The sequence below is a fragment of the Tupaia chinensis genome, unplaced genomic scaffold, assembly GCF_000334495.1.
Source record: "Tupaia chinensis unplaced genomic scaffold, TupChi_1.0 Scaffold000623_1, whole genome shotgun sequence".
NCBI lineage: Eukaryota > Metazoa > Chordata > Mammalia > Scandentia > Tupaiidae > Tupaia > Tupaia belangeri.
In genome coordinates, this window is record NW_006160143.1 from 1415553 (window position 1) to 1434376 (window position 18824).

The 18824-nt window shown below is 38.9% G+C and overlaps 1 protein-coding gene across 1 annotated transcript in view; it reads left to right on the forward strand.

Moving 5' to 3' along the window:
- LOC102472621 (pyrin and HIN domain-containing protein 1-like) overlaps nucleotides 1–16395 on the forward strand; it is a gene marked incomplete at its 3' end in the record, with an annotated part of 30536 nt that extends 14141 nt beyond the window's left edge. The window contains exons 5-8 of the mRNA XM_006159099.3: nucleotides 6022–6189; nucleotides 7422–7586; nucleotides 8475–8639; nucleotides 16231–16395. Of these exons, the coding sequence (XP_006159161.1) occupies nucleotides 6022–6189; nucleotides 7422–7586; nucleotides 8475–8639; nucleotides 16231–16395 (663 nt within the window). The remainder of the gene's footprint in view (nucleotides 1–6021; nucleotides 6190–7421; nucleotides 7587–8474; nucleotides 8640–16230) is intronic.
- Nucleotides 16396–18824: the final 2429 nt, after the last annotated feature.

Genomic DNA, 18824 nt, shown 5'->3' on the forward strand with positions numbered 1-18824 from the left:
AGAAAGCGAGAAATCACCCCCCAGGGGGGATGGTCACGCCGCAATCCCTTCTCCTCCATTCTCCTCTCGGGATCTTGGGCACGCACGCACACGCGCCCGGCATGAGTTTTAAGCCACCGGGTCTGGGACACGAACTGCGGTTGACTATGTGGGAGTCCAGCGACATAGCCATTACGCTAACTGCTGGTTCCCAAGATGATATAGACTTTTTATGAACCTCTGTCATTTCAATTAAGCATGGCTTTAATAGTCCAATATTTGAAAACTTCTCTTTATAAATACCCCACATCTAATCATTTAAATATCTTTAACCATTATGTCTTGATTATCGGTGAAGACCAAGAAATCAGAGGTTAGTCATCAATCTATTTTTCCTGTTAGTCAGATATCCACCATGTAACATGCAACATAAAAATACCAGTTGTTTTATTAAACCAACCATATTATGACAAATATAATATTGCCTGATCAATAAGCCCTGTACAAACTATATGTTGGAAACTATGAAGCTCTTCCCTTTTTAAACTATTCTTTCAACATATTTCGAACTAGCTTATTTATTTATCATGTGAATTTGAAAACCATTTAATTTAATTTGTATGACCGTTCTTTTTATCAATCAAATTGAATGGAATTTCTTAATGCCTTTTACCACATAGACACATAACACATAATACATAATAACATGCATCCATATACACACATATACATACACAAACAAAAGATCTCATATGCTTTTTTTCTATTGCATCATCTTAAAAAAAAAAAAAAGTTGCAGAGGTTAACGCCTAGATGTTTACTTTCTGTCTCTGGCTCTGTTTGAAAGGAAACAGCTTCCAACTGACCTTGAATACTAGGAAGCAGAGAGAATCTGCAGAGCTGAGACATCTCCACATTTTAACCCTGTAATTGCAGGTCTTGAATTGTTCCTGTTTAGGAACTGCTGAAAAGTCAGACTCATGTTGAAACCCAGCTATCTATTTATCAGGATGGTCAGAAAAAACAATTACCCAAGTCAGTTTTAACCTGCTGAAGCTCATTAAGGGAAAACAAAAGGACTGAGTTTGTATAGGACAGAATTCTCAGAATTATCTTTTCCCTGCTGAAGCTCATTAAGGGAAAACAAAAGGGCTATGAGTTTGTATAGGACAGAATTCTCAAAATTATCCTTTTCTAGACTCAACTGAGGACAAACTGTAGAGGGAGTTGTCTTTAGAGACTCTCAATAAATAGGTAGGAAAGAATAGATGGAGTGGTTTCTGAGGGGTTTGCAGGCTGAGTCTCTAGATCACATACATGAGCCCGGGGAGCGTGGTAGGCTCTCAACCAGTGGAAGAAAAGCATGAGTTAAGGCAGAAGAAAAGTGTACCCATATCTTTCAATACATAAAAACATTGTACATACGGAATTTTTTCTGTATATTCTCAGGCGTTTATTTAGTTGTTTTAGTTGCAGATTCATAATTTTGGAAGCCATTTCCGTTTCTTTCTTATGGTTTGTCTGGGATAAATTATCAGCTAAAGTAATGAGGTCGATGGTGGACAGGGATGCCCAAGCCACATTGTTTCTTATGACCAGAGTTACTAGTTTGGTTTCGTTTCTGTTTTTTTTTTTCTAAACCTTGTATGAAACCAGAGTTTAGCAAGGTATCACTTCTACAATTTTCAAAGCTTTCAAGTATTTTTTTTAATATTGTTTGCAATATTTTCTTAAATCTAATGAAAAAGTCAGTTATTGGTTCATTTGGACATATCACATTGTTTACCTTTTGCCCAATCTATAACCTTGGGAAATCTTGAGGCAGAGAAATTCAGAGGCAGTCTGAAAGCTCTGTCTTTCTCACTTCTGCATTTATTTTAACAAAATCATCGAAGGGGTTTTTTCAGTATGTTGATTTAAACCATTTTCCTGTCTTGTTTCCTGGACTTAAAAGCTGGTTTAACTGATAAACCTAGTAGGGTACTGAGTTGGGTCAGGAAGCCCCCGATATTAAAACCTTTAGCTCAGTCTTTGTACATGGTGTATAGATTACATTTGGCACTCCTCACCCATTGAGTTTTTTCTTAAAATAGCAGTCAGGATTTTATTTCCGTCCTTAGTATCCCCAAATTCTTATTGAGTTAGAGGAGAGGGGACAGGAGTATGAGGAAAGATAGAGTCGTCAGAGAGTAAGGGAGGAGCAGAGGGAGAAATCAGTTCTGGCGCCCTTTTAGTTTTAGAGCAGCTTTTGTTAATTAACTCTTTTAATTCTGAGACAGTCTCAAATATTTTTCTATTAACTTTTGAAGGAAAGTAAATTTATCATTTTCTCTTTTTGTTGATTTTAAATGCCAGTTAAAGAAAAATTCTCATTTTTTTCTTCCTTGATGTGAGATCCTAATTTTTCTGACTTAGTATGGAAAAAGATTAATTTAGGAATATCAAAAATTCCTCTCTTTGGAAATTTTAACCCAAGATCATCTTTTGTAAGTTTTTTCCATTTTTCCAAATACTTGCAAATTAAGGTGCAATAATTATCATTCATAAAAACTAGCTGGGGTGCCTGAAGGGGGTCGTTTTCTCCGTTCCTTTAAATCATAGATGTCTTATTTCTCATGTTTTATTTCCTTTCTGGACAAACCTGCCTGCGTAAGCTAAGGATTTTAAATGTGGTGAATCAATGTGCTGCTTTGTGAATGTCTCCCTACTAGAAATCACTCTTGTGTCCAGACCACCCATCTTACGCATCTCAGTTCCCTTTAAGAACCTGATGTTGGGGAACCAGCAGTTATCGTAATGGCTATGTCGCTGGACTCCCACGTAGTCGACTGCAGTTCGTGTCCCGGACCCGGTGGCTTAAAACTCACGCCAGGCGTGTGTGCGTTCGTGCCCAAGATCCCGAGAGGAGAATGGAGGAGAAGGGATTGCAGAGTGACCATCCCCCCTGGGGGGTGATTTCTCGCTTTCTGTCTCTATGTCTCTCTCTGTCTGTCTGGCGAGCGCACGCGCCCTACAGTGAAAATCTCTCAAAAAAAAAAAAAAAAAGACCCTGATGTTCAAGAAGGGAACCTAAAATGCTGAAGCATTCAGCTCTTTTTCCTGTTGAGTAGATGGACCTGTTTTCAGTTATTGTGGTTGGGATTTCCTGTAGTGCCACTGCTTGTTTTAAGGAGAAGAAAATAAGCCTTCCCTTTTAGATACTCTCCACTCAGTCAGCTGAGGTGTCTACTCACAGGGAGGAGCAAGTGCCCTTTCTCTTGGGAGCTGAGAAGCTCAGTCTTTCATTTGTCTATTGATAGGACAGTCCAGTTTCCCTGTGCAAATGCACAGCAGCCAATCTAAGCAAATTTAGAAGGTAGAGAAAAAATAAAAAACAGAATACACCCTCAGAAGTTAGGTTTCCCTAACTCCACTGCCCCTCACTTGGAGGTGAGCAAACTTGGGTTACCCAAAAACAAACAAACAGAAAAACAAGCATACAAACAAAAAAATAGGTTAGAAATAAATCAGAACATCTACCAAATTTTGGGAGGTCTGAGACCAGAGAACTTACCAAATCACCCCTGAAGAGAAGCTCAGAGCCAGAGGAGGCACAAGGGACCCACTATGCTGGTACCAGAAACCAGTTTCAAAACAACTCCTTGGAAGATCTCCAGTTCCTCTCTCTGGTCCCTTTGTGTGGTTGCCATTATTGTTGATGGAAATAACCAACTCTACAGAAATAATAATTAAAGAGGTTTATTTCTAAGCATGAATGTGTGTGATCAGGCCTGGAGAAGAGGCAAGTAAACATACCTTTTTCAGGGTGATCAGATATAGGGGTTTCTTTTATTTGATTTTGAGAGTGAGAGACAAGGTTTGTCATTTAGTGAAAAGAGTTTTCCATTGATCTGTCCCAAAAAGGCAAGACATCTGGAAGCAGGAACTTGCAGGTTGCAGGTGAATTTTACAATTCTTAGATTGGTGACTGGAAAGGAAGGCCTGCGTTTCTGCAAGGCATTAGCAAACAGTGTACTGCAACAGAGATAAGGGGGCTTGTATACATTACAAGATACTGTCCCAAGGACAGGATTGATCACAGGAAAGGTCCTGTAATCAATGAGCCACATGGTCTCTTAATATTTGTGGGCATGACTCAACCATCACAAAGATACTATGCCAGGAACAGGGTATAGGATGCATCCTGTTATCAAATGGGCCAAATGATCTGTTAATGTTTGTGGGTGTGAGTCACCTCAGGCCTTACTGAAAGGATTTTGGAAATAGGAAAAAGCAGTTAGATTTCTGTCCTCAGTCAAAAAGACAGAAATAGAGTCTTCTTTGAAAAAGAAAAGTTTTTTTTAAAGGAAATAAATAAAGGATTTTATACAGAAGAATGTTTGAACATTTTACATTGTAGCAAAAAATATTCTGGAGGAATACATTAGCAACATGTCATGTTTAGAGGTAGAGAGCACTAGAAAGTAATAAGAAAAGATATTTTCAGAAATAAAAAGTTGTGCTTTATCTAATATTGAAATTGTTAAATGAAAAATGAACACCTTCAGACCAAAAGGGAAACAACAAAACAACAACAAAAGGAAACAGTAATTCCAAGAGTATGAAGCTATCCCAGGGGCAGAGTCAGCTTCAGAAACCTTAGAGTCCAACCTAGCTCTGAGAGCCATTCTCAGACTTCTCAGGCACGCCAAACCTCCATGCAGCAGTGCCTCAACCAAGATACAATTTCCTGGGTTCTATTTCTCATATATCCTAGCCATAAATTACAGAACTCTTCCTCTAACCCTGAAATATACACAAAAAATTTCAAAGAAAATGTGTACCATGGAAAAACTATACATGGATTTCACTTTTTTTTCCTGGCACCAAAATAAATTTGTACTTTTTTTCTTTTCTTTTCTTTTCTTTTTTTTTTTTTTTTCTCTAGAAAGAGATTTTTACTATAGGGTGCATGCACTCACTGGAGAGACAGAGAGACAGAAAGTGGAAAATCAACTCCATCCCCGTCACCAGGGGGATGGCCATGCTGTAATCCCTTCTCCAATCTCTTCTCAGGATTTTGGTAATGCATGCCCATACTCATAGTGTGTGTGTGTGTGTGTGTGTGTGTGTGTGTGTGTGTTTATTTTTTTCTGAGAATTATTTTTGCTATAGAGCACATGTGCTCACCAGACAGACAGAGAGACAGAAAATAGGGGATGGCTTGCCACAATCCCTTCTCCTCCATTCCTCTCATGGGATTTTGGACACATGCACACGTACCCACGTGAGTTTTAAGCCACCAGGTCCAGGATTCAAACTGAGGTCAACTACATGGGAATCCAGTGACATAACCATTACACCAATTGCTGGTCCCCCAGCGTGAGTTTTAAACTGGGCCCCAACTGCAGTCAACCATGTGAGAGTCTCATGCCTTAACCACTTCGCCACCTGTTGGCCCCAAACTTTTTAATTCCATTCATGAGTGTGTTCCTCATTAGTAGTCCAGTTCCCTTTCATCCTTTCACCTTGTTCACTGTTGACACATCAAGGTTTATTTTAAACATCCATATCTTTTCCAAATGATAAGTTTTCATTATTTTAGTTGACAGATAGTAATTATAGATTACTTACAGAGTACAGTTTGTTATTTTATATAATTATACAGAACCCATTTTTTTGCTTGATGCTCGGTTAATATCATTAATCAGTCAACCAAATTTCTGTAAATCTTCCTTTCTTACAAGCTGGTAAAACTGTCTACCAAACTACAACCAAGATTGTTCTTGACTAAGTTAGCTTAATTCAATTTTCATCACAGATACAGTCAATATTCTGTACCTAAGTAATGAAATTTTAATCATCCGAGCTTTGGCTGTGGCAAGGTGAAGGCTGCGGCAAGGTGAAGGCTGCACCGCCAGTGCAGGAAATCTAAATGTGTGGCACTATCTCACAGAACATCGTCAGAGGGAGAGCCTGCTTGAAGGATAAAAGAAATACATATTATTCTTCAACATGAATTGAAAACTATTAAGTGGGAGGAAATGCTCTATTTTCTTTCAGACAATTAAATGTATAACCACTCCAATTTATGACTTCAAAAGGATGAATCCATCAAAGGAACAGTGTCAGCCTCCACAAACTGCAGCAATCAGAGAACGTCCATCCAAGTTCTATCCTCAGTCTTCCCAGGCATCTCTACAAACCCCACCCAGCCATTCCTTACGTGAGGTATCATTTTTCTCTTTGTATTTCTTGTACATCACAATAACACAATTAGAAAGTGATTTGATCCTAAAGACCATCAATTGAATTCCTGCTAAATAATATTCCTAAATATAATGAAACTTCTCATCATTGGCCAATTATATACAATGCAATCCTACCAGATTCTCTGTTCTTTGCTATTTACCAGACATCCATACTCCTGAAATCATTCCTCTCCTCAAGAGGATCACTGTGGTTTGTTGTTTTGTTTGGTCCAGGAATACAGAGAAAATATGAAAAACTAGCAAGGTGAAGAAATATGAGTACAAGAGTATTTTCATCATTTATATCCCAGTTTCCTTTCACACTTTCCCTTATTCACAGAACATACTTCAAATTTTATATTAAACATCCCATGATCTTTCCTAAATCAAAAGTTAATATTTTTCAATTGATACATAATAATTGTACATTATTTATAGGGGAGGTGTAGTTTATCTTATCAAAGTTTTTATATAGAAACTTATTTTTTAATTAGCTTGATGAGAAACATCCTATTAATAACACCTCTCTGGGACCAGCAGTTAGCATAATGGCTATGTCGCTGGACTCCCACGTAGTCGACCACGATTCGAGTCTTGGACCCGGTGGCTTAAACTCACACTGGGCATATGTGCGTGCGTGCCCCAGATCCTGAGAGGAGAATGAAGGAGAAGGGATTGTGGTGTGGCCATCCCCCGGGGGGGTGATTTCTCGCTTTCTGTCTCCCTGTCTTTCTCTGTCTGGCGAGCACACGCGCCCTATAGCGAAAACCTCTAAAAAAAATAATAATAATAACACCTCTCAAGGTCACCAACTTTTTGTGAAGTGTCCTTTCTTATGATCTATAAGGAGGGTATCTACCAAAACAAGACCGAATAAATTGTGTTCAATTACATTAACATAAAACCATTTTCAGTACAGAAAGAGTCATTAATCTATACCAAAGCAATGAAATTTAAATGATCTGAGCTTTGGATTTTTCAGAGTGAAGGCTATACTATGGTTTCTGTGGATGCAGGAGAAGGAGGAAGGGACTTCAATATATGGAACTATTTCAGGGGGAAAAAAAAAAAACAGGCAAAGGAAAGAGCCTGTTCTAAAAATAGCAGATATACACACACACACATACATATGTATGTATGTATGTACATATGAAATTCTTCGTGATGAATTGAAAACTATTTACCATGAGGAAATGATCTATTTTCCTTCAGACAGGTACAAGGCTAACTCCAAGGTATGGTTTGGAAAGGCCAATTCCATCTCAGGAGCAGGGTCAGTCTCTGAGGACAGCAGCAACCCCAGCACGTCCATCTGAGTTCCATCCTCAGACTTCTTTGGTGCCTCCACAAACCTCACCGAGCCGTTTCTTAAGCCAGGTACCATCTCTCTTTTCCCATCGCTTGTGCATCACCACAACATAATTACAAGAGTGATTCTATCTTCAAGACCACTCAGTTGAATTCCTACTAAATAATATTTGTGTATTTCATGAAATTTCTTACCACTGATGAAGTATGCACATCCTGATCCTGCAAGATTCTATAATATGCTCTTCACTTTTCACAAAGTTCACATTTATGGAATTGTTTCAGACTTCACAAGGATCGCTGTGTTTTTCTGGGTGGGTGGTGGAGAGAGTGTGTGGAAAAGTAGATGAGGGAAGATGAGTACAGGAGTATTTTCAACAACTGTATTCCTGTGTCTTTCCATCTTGTTCACTGACCATTCTTTAGGTTTAATTTTGAAAGTCTTACACTGATTCTCAAATCAGTATTGTTTAAATTAGTTGATACATAATAATAATATACAGTTTACAGAGTACAGTTTAAGTTGTTACATAGAAACCCACTTTATTATTTTTATGATGAGAAGCACCTTGTTAATAACACTGATTGCAGTGACCAGTTTTTTGTAAGATGTCTTTTCTTACAGTCTGGTAGGGCTCTCTACCAGAACATGACCCAAGGACTTGTGCCAAATTCAGTTAGCAGAAACCCACTTTTAGTACAGGTGGAGTCACTAATCCATCCAAACCAATGACATTTCAGTCATCTGGGCTTTGGCTTTTCAGAGTGAAGCCCACACTGCTGGTTTCTGTGTATGCAGGAGAGGGAGGAGGGGATCCACAAGTATGGCACTATTGCAGAGAAAACTGGCAGAGGGAGGGGACTGTTCAAAAAGGATAACCAAAAAACAGGAAATTATATATCATTCTTCAACGTGTATCGAAACCCATTAACCAGGAGGAAATCACCTATTTTCAGACAGGTATAAGAACCACCTCCATTTATGATGTGGAAAGGCTGAATCCACCACGGGAGCAGAATCCAGCTCCACAGACGGCAGCAACCCCAGCACGTCCATCTGAGTCCCATCTTCACACTCCTCGGGTGCCTTCACAAACCCCACTCAGCCCTTTCTTGAGCCAGGTACCACCTCTCTCTTCCCATTGTTTGTGCATCACTACATCATAATTACAAGGGTGACTGATCTTCAAAGACCACCCAGTTGAGTTTCTGCTAAATAATATTCCTGTATTTAATGAAATTTCTCACCATTTGTCAAGTATTTGCACTGAGCTCCTGTAAGATTCTATCTCGTCTATTTACCAGCTCTATATGTTCATGAAATTATTCTTCACCTCGAGTGGATGACTGTCTTATTTTGGCCACGTTTATTGAGAGAGAGCATGTGGGGAAGTAGCAGAAAAGAACGATGAATCCGAGTGTGTTTGTGGTCATTGTTCCAGTTTTAGCTCTCCCTTTGGTCTTGTTCACTGACAATACTTCAGGTTTTATTTTAAAGAATCATGATGTGGGACCAGCAGATGGCATAATGGTTATGTCGGTGGACTCTCACATAGTTGACTGCAGTTCAAGATCCAGACCCAGCAGCTTAAAACTCCTACTAGGTGCATGTGCCTACATGCCCTAAATCATGAGAGGAGAATGGGGGAGAAGGGATTGTAGTGTGGCCACCCCTCTGGGGAATGATTTCTATCTTTCTGTGTCCCGGTGAGCATATGTGCCCTAGAGCAAAAATCTCTAAAAAAAAAAAAAAAAGAAGAAGAAGAAAAATCATGATGTTTCCCCAAATCTGTAATCTTTTAAATTTTCAGAATGAAGTTCGTACTGCTCATTTCGGCACATACAGGACAGAGGATTATGGAATTCAATTTATGCTACTATCCCACTAAATAATATGTAATAATATTATCATACGTAATTGTATATAACTAAATAATATATTTTATGACATTTTATTAGTATAATAAATATCACTATTACTATGCTAAGATTTTATTATAGGGTATAGTGTAATTTTTTTGATACATGAATACAACTTTTTATGGTTAAATCAGGGGGATGAACATACCCATCATTTCAAACATTTATTGTTATTTTGTGCAGGGAATCTTCAAAATTCATTCTTTTAGGTATTTCAAAATACACAGTACACTAAACGTCACCTCACCCTATGGCGTAGAACACTAGCACTTACTCCTCTCTAGTTTGGTATCAGCATACCCACTACTGTGCTTGTATCCAAAAGAGAGAAAACCAGCATGTCCAAAAGCTGTCTGCATGTCCATGTGTATTACAGCACTGTTCACCACGGCTAAGATAGGAAAGCAACCTACGTGCTCGTCAATAGATACATTGATAAAGCAAAGGAGGTATACACAGGAGAAGTACACAGCCATTCCAAAGAAAGAATGTCTGTCATCTGAAAAAACATGGACAAACCTGGAGAAAATACACATGATACAGGAAGAGAAATATGAACTCAGTAGTTCTGACATCAGCTACCTCATTTACAAGGTCATGTATCCAGTCTCTTCACAATCCCAGGCCCTACAGGAGGATTTCCCAGGGCACATCCTTGCCTGACATCCCGTTTTAGGCCAGATCAGATCCCTCATTGCTCTTTTTTTTTTATTTTTTTAAGGTTTTGCCATAGAGCATGTGCATTTACTGAAGAACTAGAGAGAGATAGAGGGAGACAGAGGGAAAGTGAAAAATCACACCCCAAGGGGTAGGGCATGCTGAAATCCTTTCTGCATTTTCCTCTTGAGATTTTGGGCACATGCACGTCTGCACAACACACAGATGTCCAGAGTTCTTATTGATGTGCTTTTCTAGCTCCCTTTCATTTTCATGATAGCAGTTAAATAACTAGACTAGAGAGTGATTTTCTTCCTTTCTAGATCATAAACTCAGATTACAGGTACTCTACCCCAGGGGAACAGAACACAAGGGGAGCAAAAGCCAGTTCCCGCTGCGTGCATTAACTCTTATCCCAGATCACCTCTGTTCTTCTATGATATGATGTCTGAAGTCACCTACACTCAGAGCTCAGAAGCCTGCACCTATGTGAAAGAGAGCACAATTTAAAGGAAAACCAAGAGAATTAAAATAATATTTTTTGTAATTGTTTCTTGCCCCAGCCCCAAGCTACATTCTGACCCAGTGGCATACCACTCCACCACCAATAGGCACCGTGCAAGACAGACTTCCTATGTGCCAGGGGTTGCAATTTTGTTTTGGGGAATTTTTGTTATTGTTATTGTTTTCAGTTTGTTAGAGTCAATAAATCATATTTTCTTCTTTAGCTTATAAAGATTTCATTTAAGGGATAGAACTACCGACTACAGGGACCAGCAGTTGATGTAATGGCTATGTCACTGGACTCCCATGTAGTCGACTGTGGTCCAAGTCCTACACCCAGTGGCTTAAACTCATCCTGGGCATGTGTGCATGTGTGCCCAAGATCCTGAAAGGAGAATGGAGAAGAAGGGATTGTTGTATGGCCATCCCCCCAGGGGGATGATTTCTAGCTTTGTCTGTCTGTCTTTCTGGCAAGCACACGTCCCCTATAGCAAAAACCTCTAAAAAAAAAAAAAAAAAAGAACTACTCGCCACAAATTGGCATGAATCAAAAGCAGGGATGAGGGGCCAGCAGTTAGCGTAATGGCTATGTCGCTGGACTCCCACATAGTCGACCGTGGTTCGAGTCCCAGATCCGGTGGCTTAACCTCACGCCAGGCACATGGGCTTACATGCCCAAGATCCTGAGAGGAGAATGAAGGAGAAGGGATTGCAGCGTGGCCATCCCCCTTGGGGGGTGATTTCTTGCTTTCTGTCTCTCTGTCTGTCTGGCAAGCACACGCACCCTATAGCAAAAACCTCTCCAAAAGAAACAAAAAAAGCAGGGATGACAGGACAGAAATTACTCTAAAGTAAAATTATGAATGGTTCAAAATATTAATATTGTCTAGGCAACTACTAGATGTTTCTTATCCCAATTCTCTTGTGAGGGGATTCTTTATTTATCTGATTTTGAGTAAATAATTTCAAAGCAATTCTGTCAATAAGATACAGAAGTAAACAGAAGTTTCTTCAATAAAATGCTTCCCAAACCACCTCTATCAAGGATTTTCAATAACAAGATAAATAGAAAGTAAGAGACGTCAATGAATCAGAGCAGTCATACAAAGTGCTACAGAGACAATGTAGTAACAATCACAATATATCTCTTTTTTTAATAGATTTTTGCTGTAGGGCATGTGCACTCACCAGAGAAACAGAGAGACAGAATGCGAGAAATCACTTCACAGAGGAGATGGCCACACTACAATCCCTTCTCCATTCTTTTTTCAGGATCTTGGGCATGCATGTGCACACACCTGGCATGAGTTTTTTAAGCCACCGGGTCAGGAACTCGAACCCTGGTTGACAACATGGGAGCCTGGCAATGTAACCATTACACCATCTGCTGGTCCCAACAATAATATTTCTACATTTATTGGCAATAGGAGGTGCTTGTCCTAAAGCTGTGATCTTTCCATGCATTATCTCTTTTGTTCATAACAGTCAATGGGGATGATATTCTTCACCCCATTTCACATTAAGGAAAACTGAGGTAAATCAACTTTAAAATATTCCCCAAGTTCATAAAGATAGCAAATGAACTAAATGTAAGGCATGTGTACTTTATGTCCGTTTTTCATTTTATTTCTTTACACCCCAAGATGATGGAATTGTCAGGAGAATGTACAACAAGGGTTAAAAAGTAAATTTACAACCACCTATATAAATAACTACCTTCTCCTGTCTTTTATGCTAACATGTTAAGGTCCACGTGATCATTTGCACTCAAGAGTGAGACGTTCATACCTGCAGCAAATAGGTGGACAACCAAAGGATGGAAAAGGATAGTTAAATCACTGTTCTCTAACTAGCTTCTCATCTAAGCAGCAAGCTGCACTCTGACCACACCACCCCCTGCACCACTAATCTGTGTTTGCCAGTTGTAAGCCAGGCTCCTAAAGAACGAATTTTTGATTTTTTGTTTTGTGTTATTGCTGTTTTTGTTCTTATTGACTAGTTAATTCCCATGATTCATATTTCTCTATATACTTCCTAAATGTTTTTGGTAGAGGAGCTATCAGCTTGCTTTGGGATAGATGAAGCTCATTTCTCATCATTCCTAGCTCAGATTCATTTTTTTTTCCTCTGTTACTTCAAAGACAAAGTTGGATATCTCAGGACAATCAGTTTTCTGATGAATTTTCTCATCTCTTTTCTTTTCTTTTTTCTTTTCTTTTCTTTTCTTTTCTTCTTTTTTTTTCCCTTTTCTCTTGTTATAGGATGTGTGCACTCATCCAAGAAACAGAGACAGAAAGCAGGAAATCACCCCCCAGAGGAGATGGACATGCCACAGTGCCTTTTCCTCCATTCTCCCCTTGGGATTTTGGGCTCGCAGGCACAAGCTCTATGTGTGAATTTTTTGCTACTGGATCCGGAACTCAAACCGTGATGGCCTATGTGGGAGTCCAGCAATGTAACTATTATGCCATCTGCTGGCCCCTGCACTTTCTAAGGTCCCAGTTGCGTAAATATGTGATGCAGCCATTTCCACAGCCATAGGAATTACTCTGCTGTGCCAACCCCCCAGAACACAGGAATTCTAGAAAGTCGTGTGCCTCCATGGCCGCCTACACTTAACCACACCATGCACCATCCTTCTTTGGTGCTCCACCCAAGTGCTATCTCACCACTCATTCTGTGATTCACTAGTTGAGCAGAAAATCTTGTCCTTGCTATCATGGATTCTCCCCAAATTTTATCTATGGGATGGTTTCATGATGCTTTTGGACCCAATACCCAAAGAAGACAGAAGCATGGCTTTCTGGAGTGACTCTAAAGTGCAGATCACAGAGAGGCATGAATCATGATCAAAGATGGAAGTCATGGGAAAAAAAGAGAGAAAAGATCAGCTACTGTCTAAAAATATTATCCAACCAAAGTTAAGCTCTTAGGCAACCAAATTCTGTTGTGATGAAAACATTGGCTTTAACTTGTTTTGAAAAGATAGTCGCTCAAGACAGTTCTGTCAAAGGGTATAGACTGCCACGTATGGTAGAAGGAAGTGGAGGACCTGTTTTTAAGTCTTCCAGTATTGCCTCTGTAAGGAATTTCCTACAAGTCACATAAAGCATAAAGTAGTTATTGAGGAAGGAGAAAGCTAGCAAGGGGGCTGGTGCATCTGCCCATGTGGCTAAATAGAAAAACCTAATCAGGACAGAAAATTCCCCAAGCAAGATAGTGTAGGCAAGAGACTGTTGGGGGTGTCTAAATGACTAAGCCACATTTGATAGAGACAATGAGATGAATCAATGGGCCCAGCCCCATATGAAATAGCCTATGAGAACCCAGTGGGCCCAGCCACATTTGATAGAGCCAATGAGATGAAAACAATCATTGGACCCAACCAATGATCGACAAACGTGATCTAGGTTAAAAAATTATAAACCTCACAAAATGCAACTTCTGGGCCCTTTTGAGTCACTCTTTCTCCAACCTCTCAGGAGTATCCTTTCACTTTTACTTACTAAACTACCTTTTCCTTTCACCATTGGTGTGTTTTGCTCAATTATTTGTTCAAAAACCAAGAACGTAGATATTATCACAGAAGCCATTATAGTTCTCAAACTCATAGAGATAGGTTCTATATTAAGTTTTATTCAAATAAAAATTTTGATAGTTTGAGGAGAACATTTCTTTAGGTGTGAGCAAGAAGATATTAAAGAGTCTATCATATATTCATAACTATTTTCAATACATAGTGTTGGGTTTTCAATTTGTTTTTGTTACTGAAGTTCTCCAAACCTTCTGAAGAGGAATAAGGAATAAAGAATAAGGTGCATGAGGTGAATGGAGTGTTCTAATCAGGAAGTCATAGTCAATAAGGATCTTTTAGCCCCTTTCTTTCACCTCTTTAAGGATAACAGAATTGTATTATTAAAAGTGTTGGGGGACCAGCAAGTGGTGTAATGGCTATGTCACTGGACTCCATGTAGTCTATTGTGGTTTGAGTCCCGGACCTGGTGGCTCAAACGCATGCCAGGTGCATGTGTGTGCATGCCCAAGATCCCGAGAGGAGGGTGGAGGAGAAGGGATTGTGGCATGGCCTTCATCCCAGGGGGGAGGGGAGGGAGTGATTTCTCACTTTCTGTCTCTTTGTCTCTCTGTATCTTTCTAGTTACCACACATGCCCTAAAGAAATAAACTCTCAAAAAATAAAATGTTGGGACCAACAGTTAGCATAATGGCTATGTCTCTGGACTCCCATGTAGTCAACTGCAGTTCGAGTTCCAGATCCGGTGGCTTAAACTCATGCCAGGCATGTGTGCATGCATGCCCAGGATCCCAAGAGGAGAAAGGAGAAGGCACTGTGGCATGGCCATCTCCTCTGGGGGGGTGATTTCTCTGTCTCTCTCTGTCTTTCTGCTGAGTGCACGCACCTTATAGCAAAAACCTCTACAAAAAAAAAATGTTGGAAGTGGAAATAAACAAGGGAAAATAGATATTATATGTAAAAATGTTATTAAGGACTTTTGTTAGTGAAATTACAGTCAAATTATAGTCATATTGATTTTACATTCTCTTACAAAATTTCTTTTAAAAGTACAATAAATGCCCTAGGAATCTAAAGTGGTTCTGATCACTGTTGATCATTCTGGAGATTCTGGATGTCTGATGCAAACCACAGGGCAAGGCTAATTCTGCTCTGGAACTGGAGCTCTGAGGGAATCCTTCCAGTGAAGCAAAGTACAGTATGCTAAGTTGACAAAAACAAAAACAAACAAAAAACCCAGGGACCAGCAGTTAGTGTAATGGCTATGTCACTGGACTTCCATGTAGTCTACAGCAATTCGTGTCCCGGACCCGGTGGCTTAAAACTCATGCCAAGCGCATGTGAGTGCATGCCCAAGATCCCAAGAGGAGAATGGAGGAGAAGGGATTGCGGCGTGGCCATCCCCTCTGGGGAGTGATTTCTTGCTTTCTGTCTCTATGTCTTTCTCTGTCTGTCTAGCGAGTGCATGTGTCCTATAGAAAAAAAAAAAAAACTCTCAAAAAAAAAAAAAAATCCCCACAGTTTCCTGGAATACCAAGAGCTAAAAACAGGAGTCCATTGTGTAATTGCTTGATAAGAATGGCTTCCTGATAAAGACTCATAGATTCAGATAATGTTGTTATGAATATTGCTACCATTCTAATCTGGGAGGGTTATTTAACAAAAGTAACCTAAACAGAGGTACGAGACCAAGTTGTCCTAGACACATCTTCAGCAAAACAGAGTCAGGATCTAATTACATACAAATGAGATTTCAATCAACAGTGTTTTGACGTTTTCAGAATGAAGTCTATGATGTTGGTTGAGAGTATGCAGGTGCAAAAGATAGATAATCTAAATTTATGCTGTTCCTCCACAGAATAGCAGAGGGATGATAGTATTAAAAATAACTTTAAAAAATCAACTAGAAAGATAATAGATATGAATACATTGGGTTGTTGGGAAAGTCATGACGTGTTTTTGCAAAACAAAACAGAAAAATACCTCAAGATTTTCCCTGACAACCTAGTAGATAGATAGATAAATAGATATAGACATAACAATATCAGGGTTCATCTTGTACTGAAAACCACTAATCAGAAAATCCAATCTTTTCCTCAGAATATAAAAGATGCAATTCAAACATACAACTACAAAAGGATGAAGTCCCCCTGGCAGCTGAATCAGCTTCTGCAAACTTCAGACAAAAGAACACCTCCAACTGTGAGCCATTCTCAGATTCCACCAATGCCCCCACAAACCCCACCCCACAGCTCACTAAACAAGGTAACATCTTTCTTTTGCCACTCCTGTCTCCCTTAATCGTAATTGCAGGAATGATCAGATTTTTGAAAGTTCTTATCTAATCACACACTTAAAAGCAATTTTTAATCTTACTGTATTTCTTATTCATTTACTAAGTGTTTAAATGGAGATGTTACTAGATTTTACATTTTTATTATTATTTCCAAGGTATTTATTGATGAAATCACTCAACTCAAGATGGTTATTTTGATTTGTTGTTTTGTTTGTTTGTTTGTTTGTTTTGTCCAATTGTAAAGAAGCATTTGGGAGAATAGACTAAGAAGGAAAAATAAATATAAATGAGTATTCATCTCTTATTTTCCAGTTTTCTTGCACACTTTTTCCTATCGCTTAATAATCATACTTCAGAGTTCATCTTTGAGATTCTTGCTCCTTCCCATGTATGGTGTTTTCATGTATGGTACTTGATTTTTCTGAAATTCCTTACTCCCATTCCTTTACTGGCTCTAATCTATTTTTGGGTCAGGCTAAATCCTGTTCTTTTTTTTATTTCATTTATTTTATACATTCAATCACCTTATTTAGCTTACAAAGTGAATATTTCAATATGTGAACATTTCTCCCTAGTCCTGTTGATTAAACTATAAAATATCTTCAACAGATAATACCATATTTCTTTGTCTCATTAATGCTTTTCCTCCATATTTTTCTTCTAAATGTCCTTCCTTAGGCCCTACGCTTCCACACACACTATATCCTGTATTTACACCCATTTATTGTGTTTGTATATCCTTTAGTCAATCAGTTTCAGTCATAGAGTGTGGACACTTGGTATATATTATGTGGGGACATACAATGTCTCTCCTTCATAGCTTGGCTTGCTTCACCTTGTTCCTCATTCACCACAACCCCGCCAACACTTATAATTTTTTGTTTTTTTAATTTTAGACATTCTAACTGGGGTTAGATGGTATCTCATCATTGTTTTGATCTGCATTTCCCTTACAATAACAGATGTTGAACATTTTTTCATATGCTTGTTGGCTATTTGTATATCATCTTTAAAGAGTGTCTTTTTCAACTCATTCTCTCATCTTTTAATAGGGTTGATCATCTTTCCAAACAGCTGCTTGAGTTCCTTGTGTATTCTCGTTATCAGTCCCTTATCTGATGCATAATTTACAAAAATATTTTCCCATTCTGAGGGCTGTAGATTCACACTAATTACTGTGTCTTTTGCCATGCAGAAATTTCTTAGTCTGATGTAATCCCACTTGTTTATTTTGGGGATTATTGACTGTGCTTTGAGGGTCTTATGTAAAAAGTCTTTCTCTACCCCAGTATTTCCCAGAGTTTCCCCAGTGTTTTCTAGGAGCAGTTTTATAGTTTGAGGTCTTAGATTTAGATCTTTGACCCACCTCAACTTAAGGGGTAGGGGTTCAGATTCATCTTTCTGTAGGTGGAAATCCAGTTTTTCCAGCACCATTTGCTGAAAAAGTTTTCCTTTTCCCACTGGATTGACTGGGACCCCTTGTCAAAAATCAGTTGACTGTATGGGAATTTATTTCTGGGGACTCTGTTCAGTTCCATTGGTCTGCATGTCTGTTTCTGTGCCAGTACCTTGCGGTTTTGATTACCACAGCTTTGTAGTATATTTTTGAGTCAGGGAGTGAGATGTCACCCACTCCACTCTTCTTGTGTAGAATTGCTTTGGCAGTACGAGGCCTTTCATGGTTCCAGACAAATTTTATGATTGTCTTTTCTAGATCTGTGAAGAATGTGTCTAGTAGTTTGATTGACATTGCATTATATATGTAGATTAATTTGGGTAGAATTGCCATTTTGATTATATTTATTCTTCCAATTCAGGAACATGGGATGGTCGTCCACATTTTTGTGTCATTTTCAATTTCTTTTTTAGCTTCTCACAGTTTTCCTTGTGGAGGCCTTTAACTTCTTTGGTTAGATTTATTCCTAAGTATCTTAAATCCTGTTCTTAAGTACAACTTCACCAATAGTCCTTCAGGAATGGAACAGATCATGTCATTGTTTCCTTCATGTGTTCCTTTAATTTCTTTATAGTATTACAACTGTAATTATAGTATTTTTTAACCACAGTGAAGTAAATTGAGATTATAGATATTCTCTCCATGGAACAGGACACAAGAGTACACTAGTGAGTTCATATCTGTATGCCTCAAACCTACCCTAGGCTGCATTTTGCTGAGTTGTGACATGTCAGTGCTGACACATTCCCTCGGAACTCCTAAGTCTATATCTTCAGTAAATAGCAGTCAACTTGTGTTAAAAGGCAAAAGGAACATTCAGTCACTATTATCTTTAGACATGTCAGTGCTGACACATTCCCTCGGAACTCCTAAGTCTATATCTTCAGTAAATAGCAGTCAACTTGAGTAAAAGGCAAGAGGAACATTCAGTCACTGTTATCT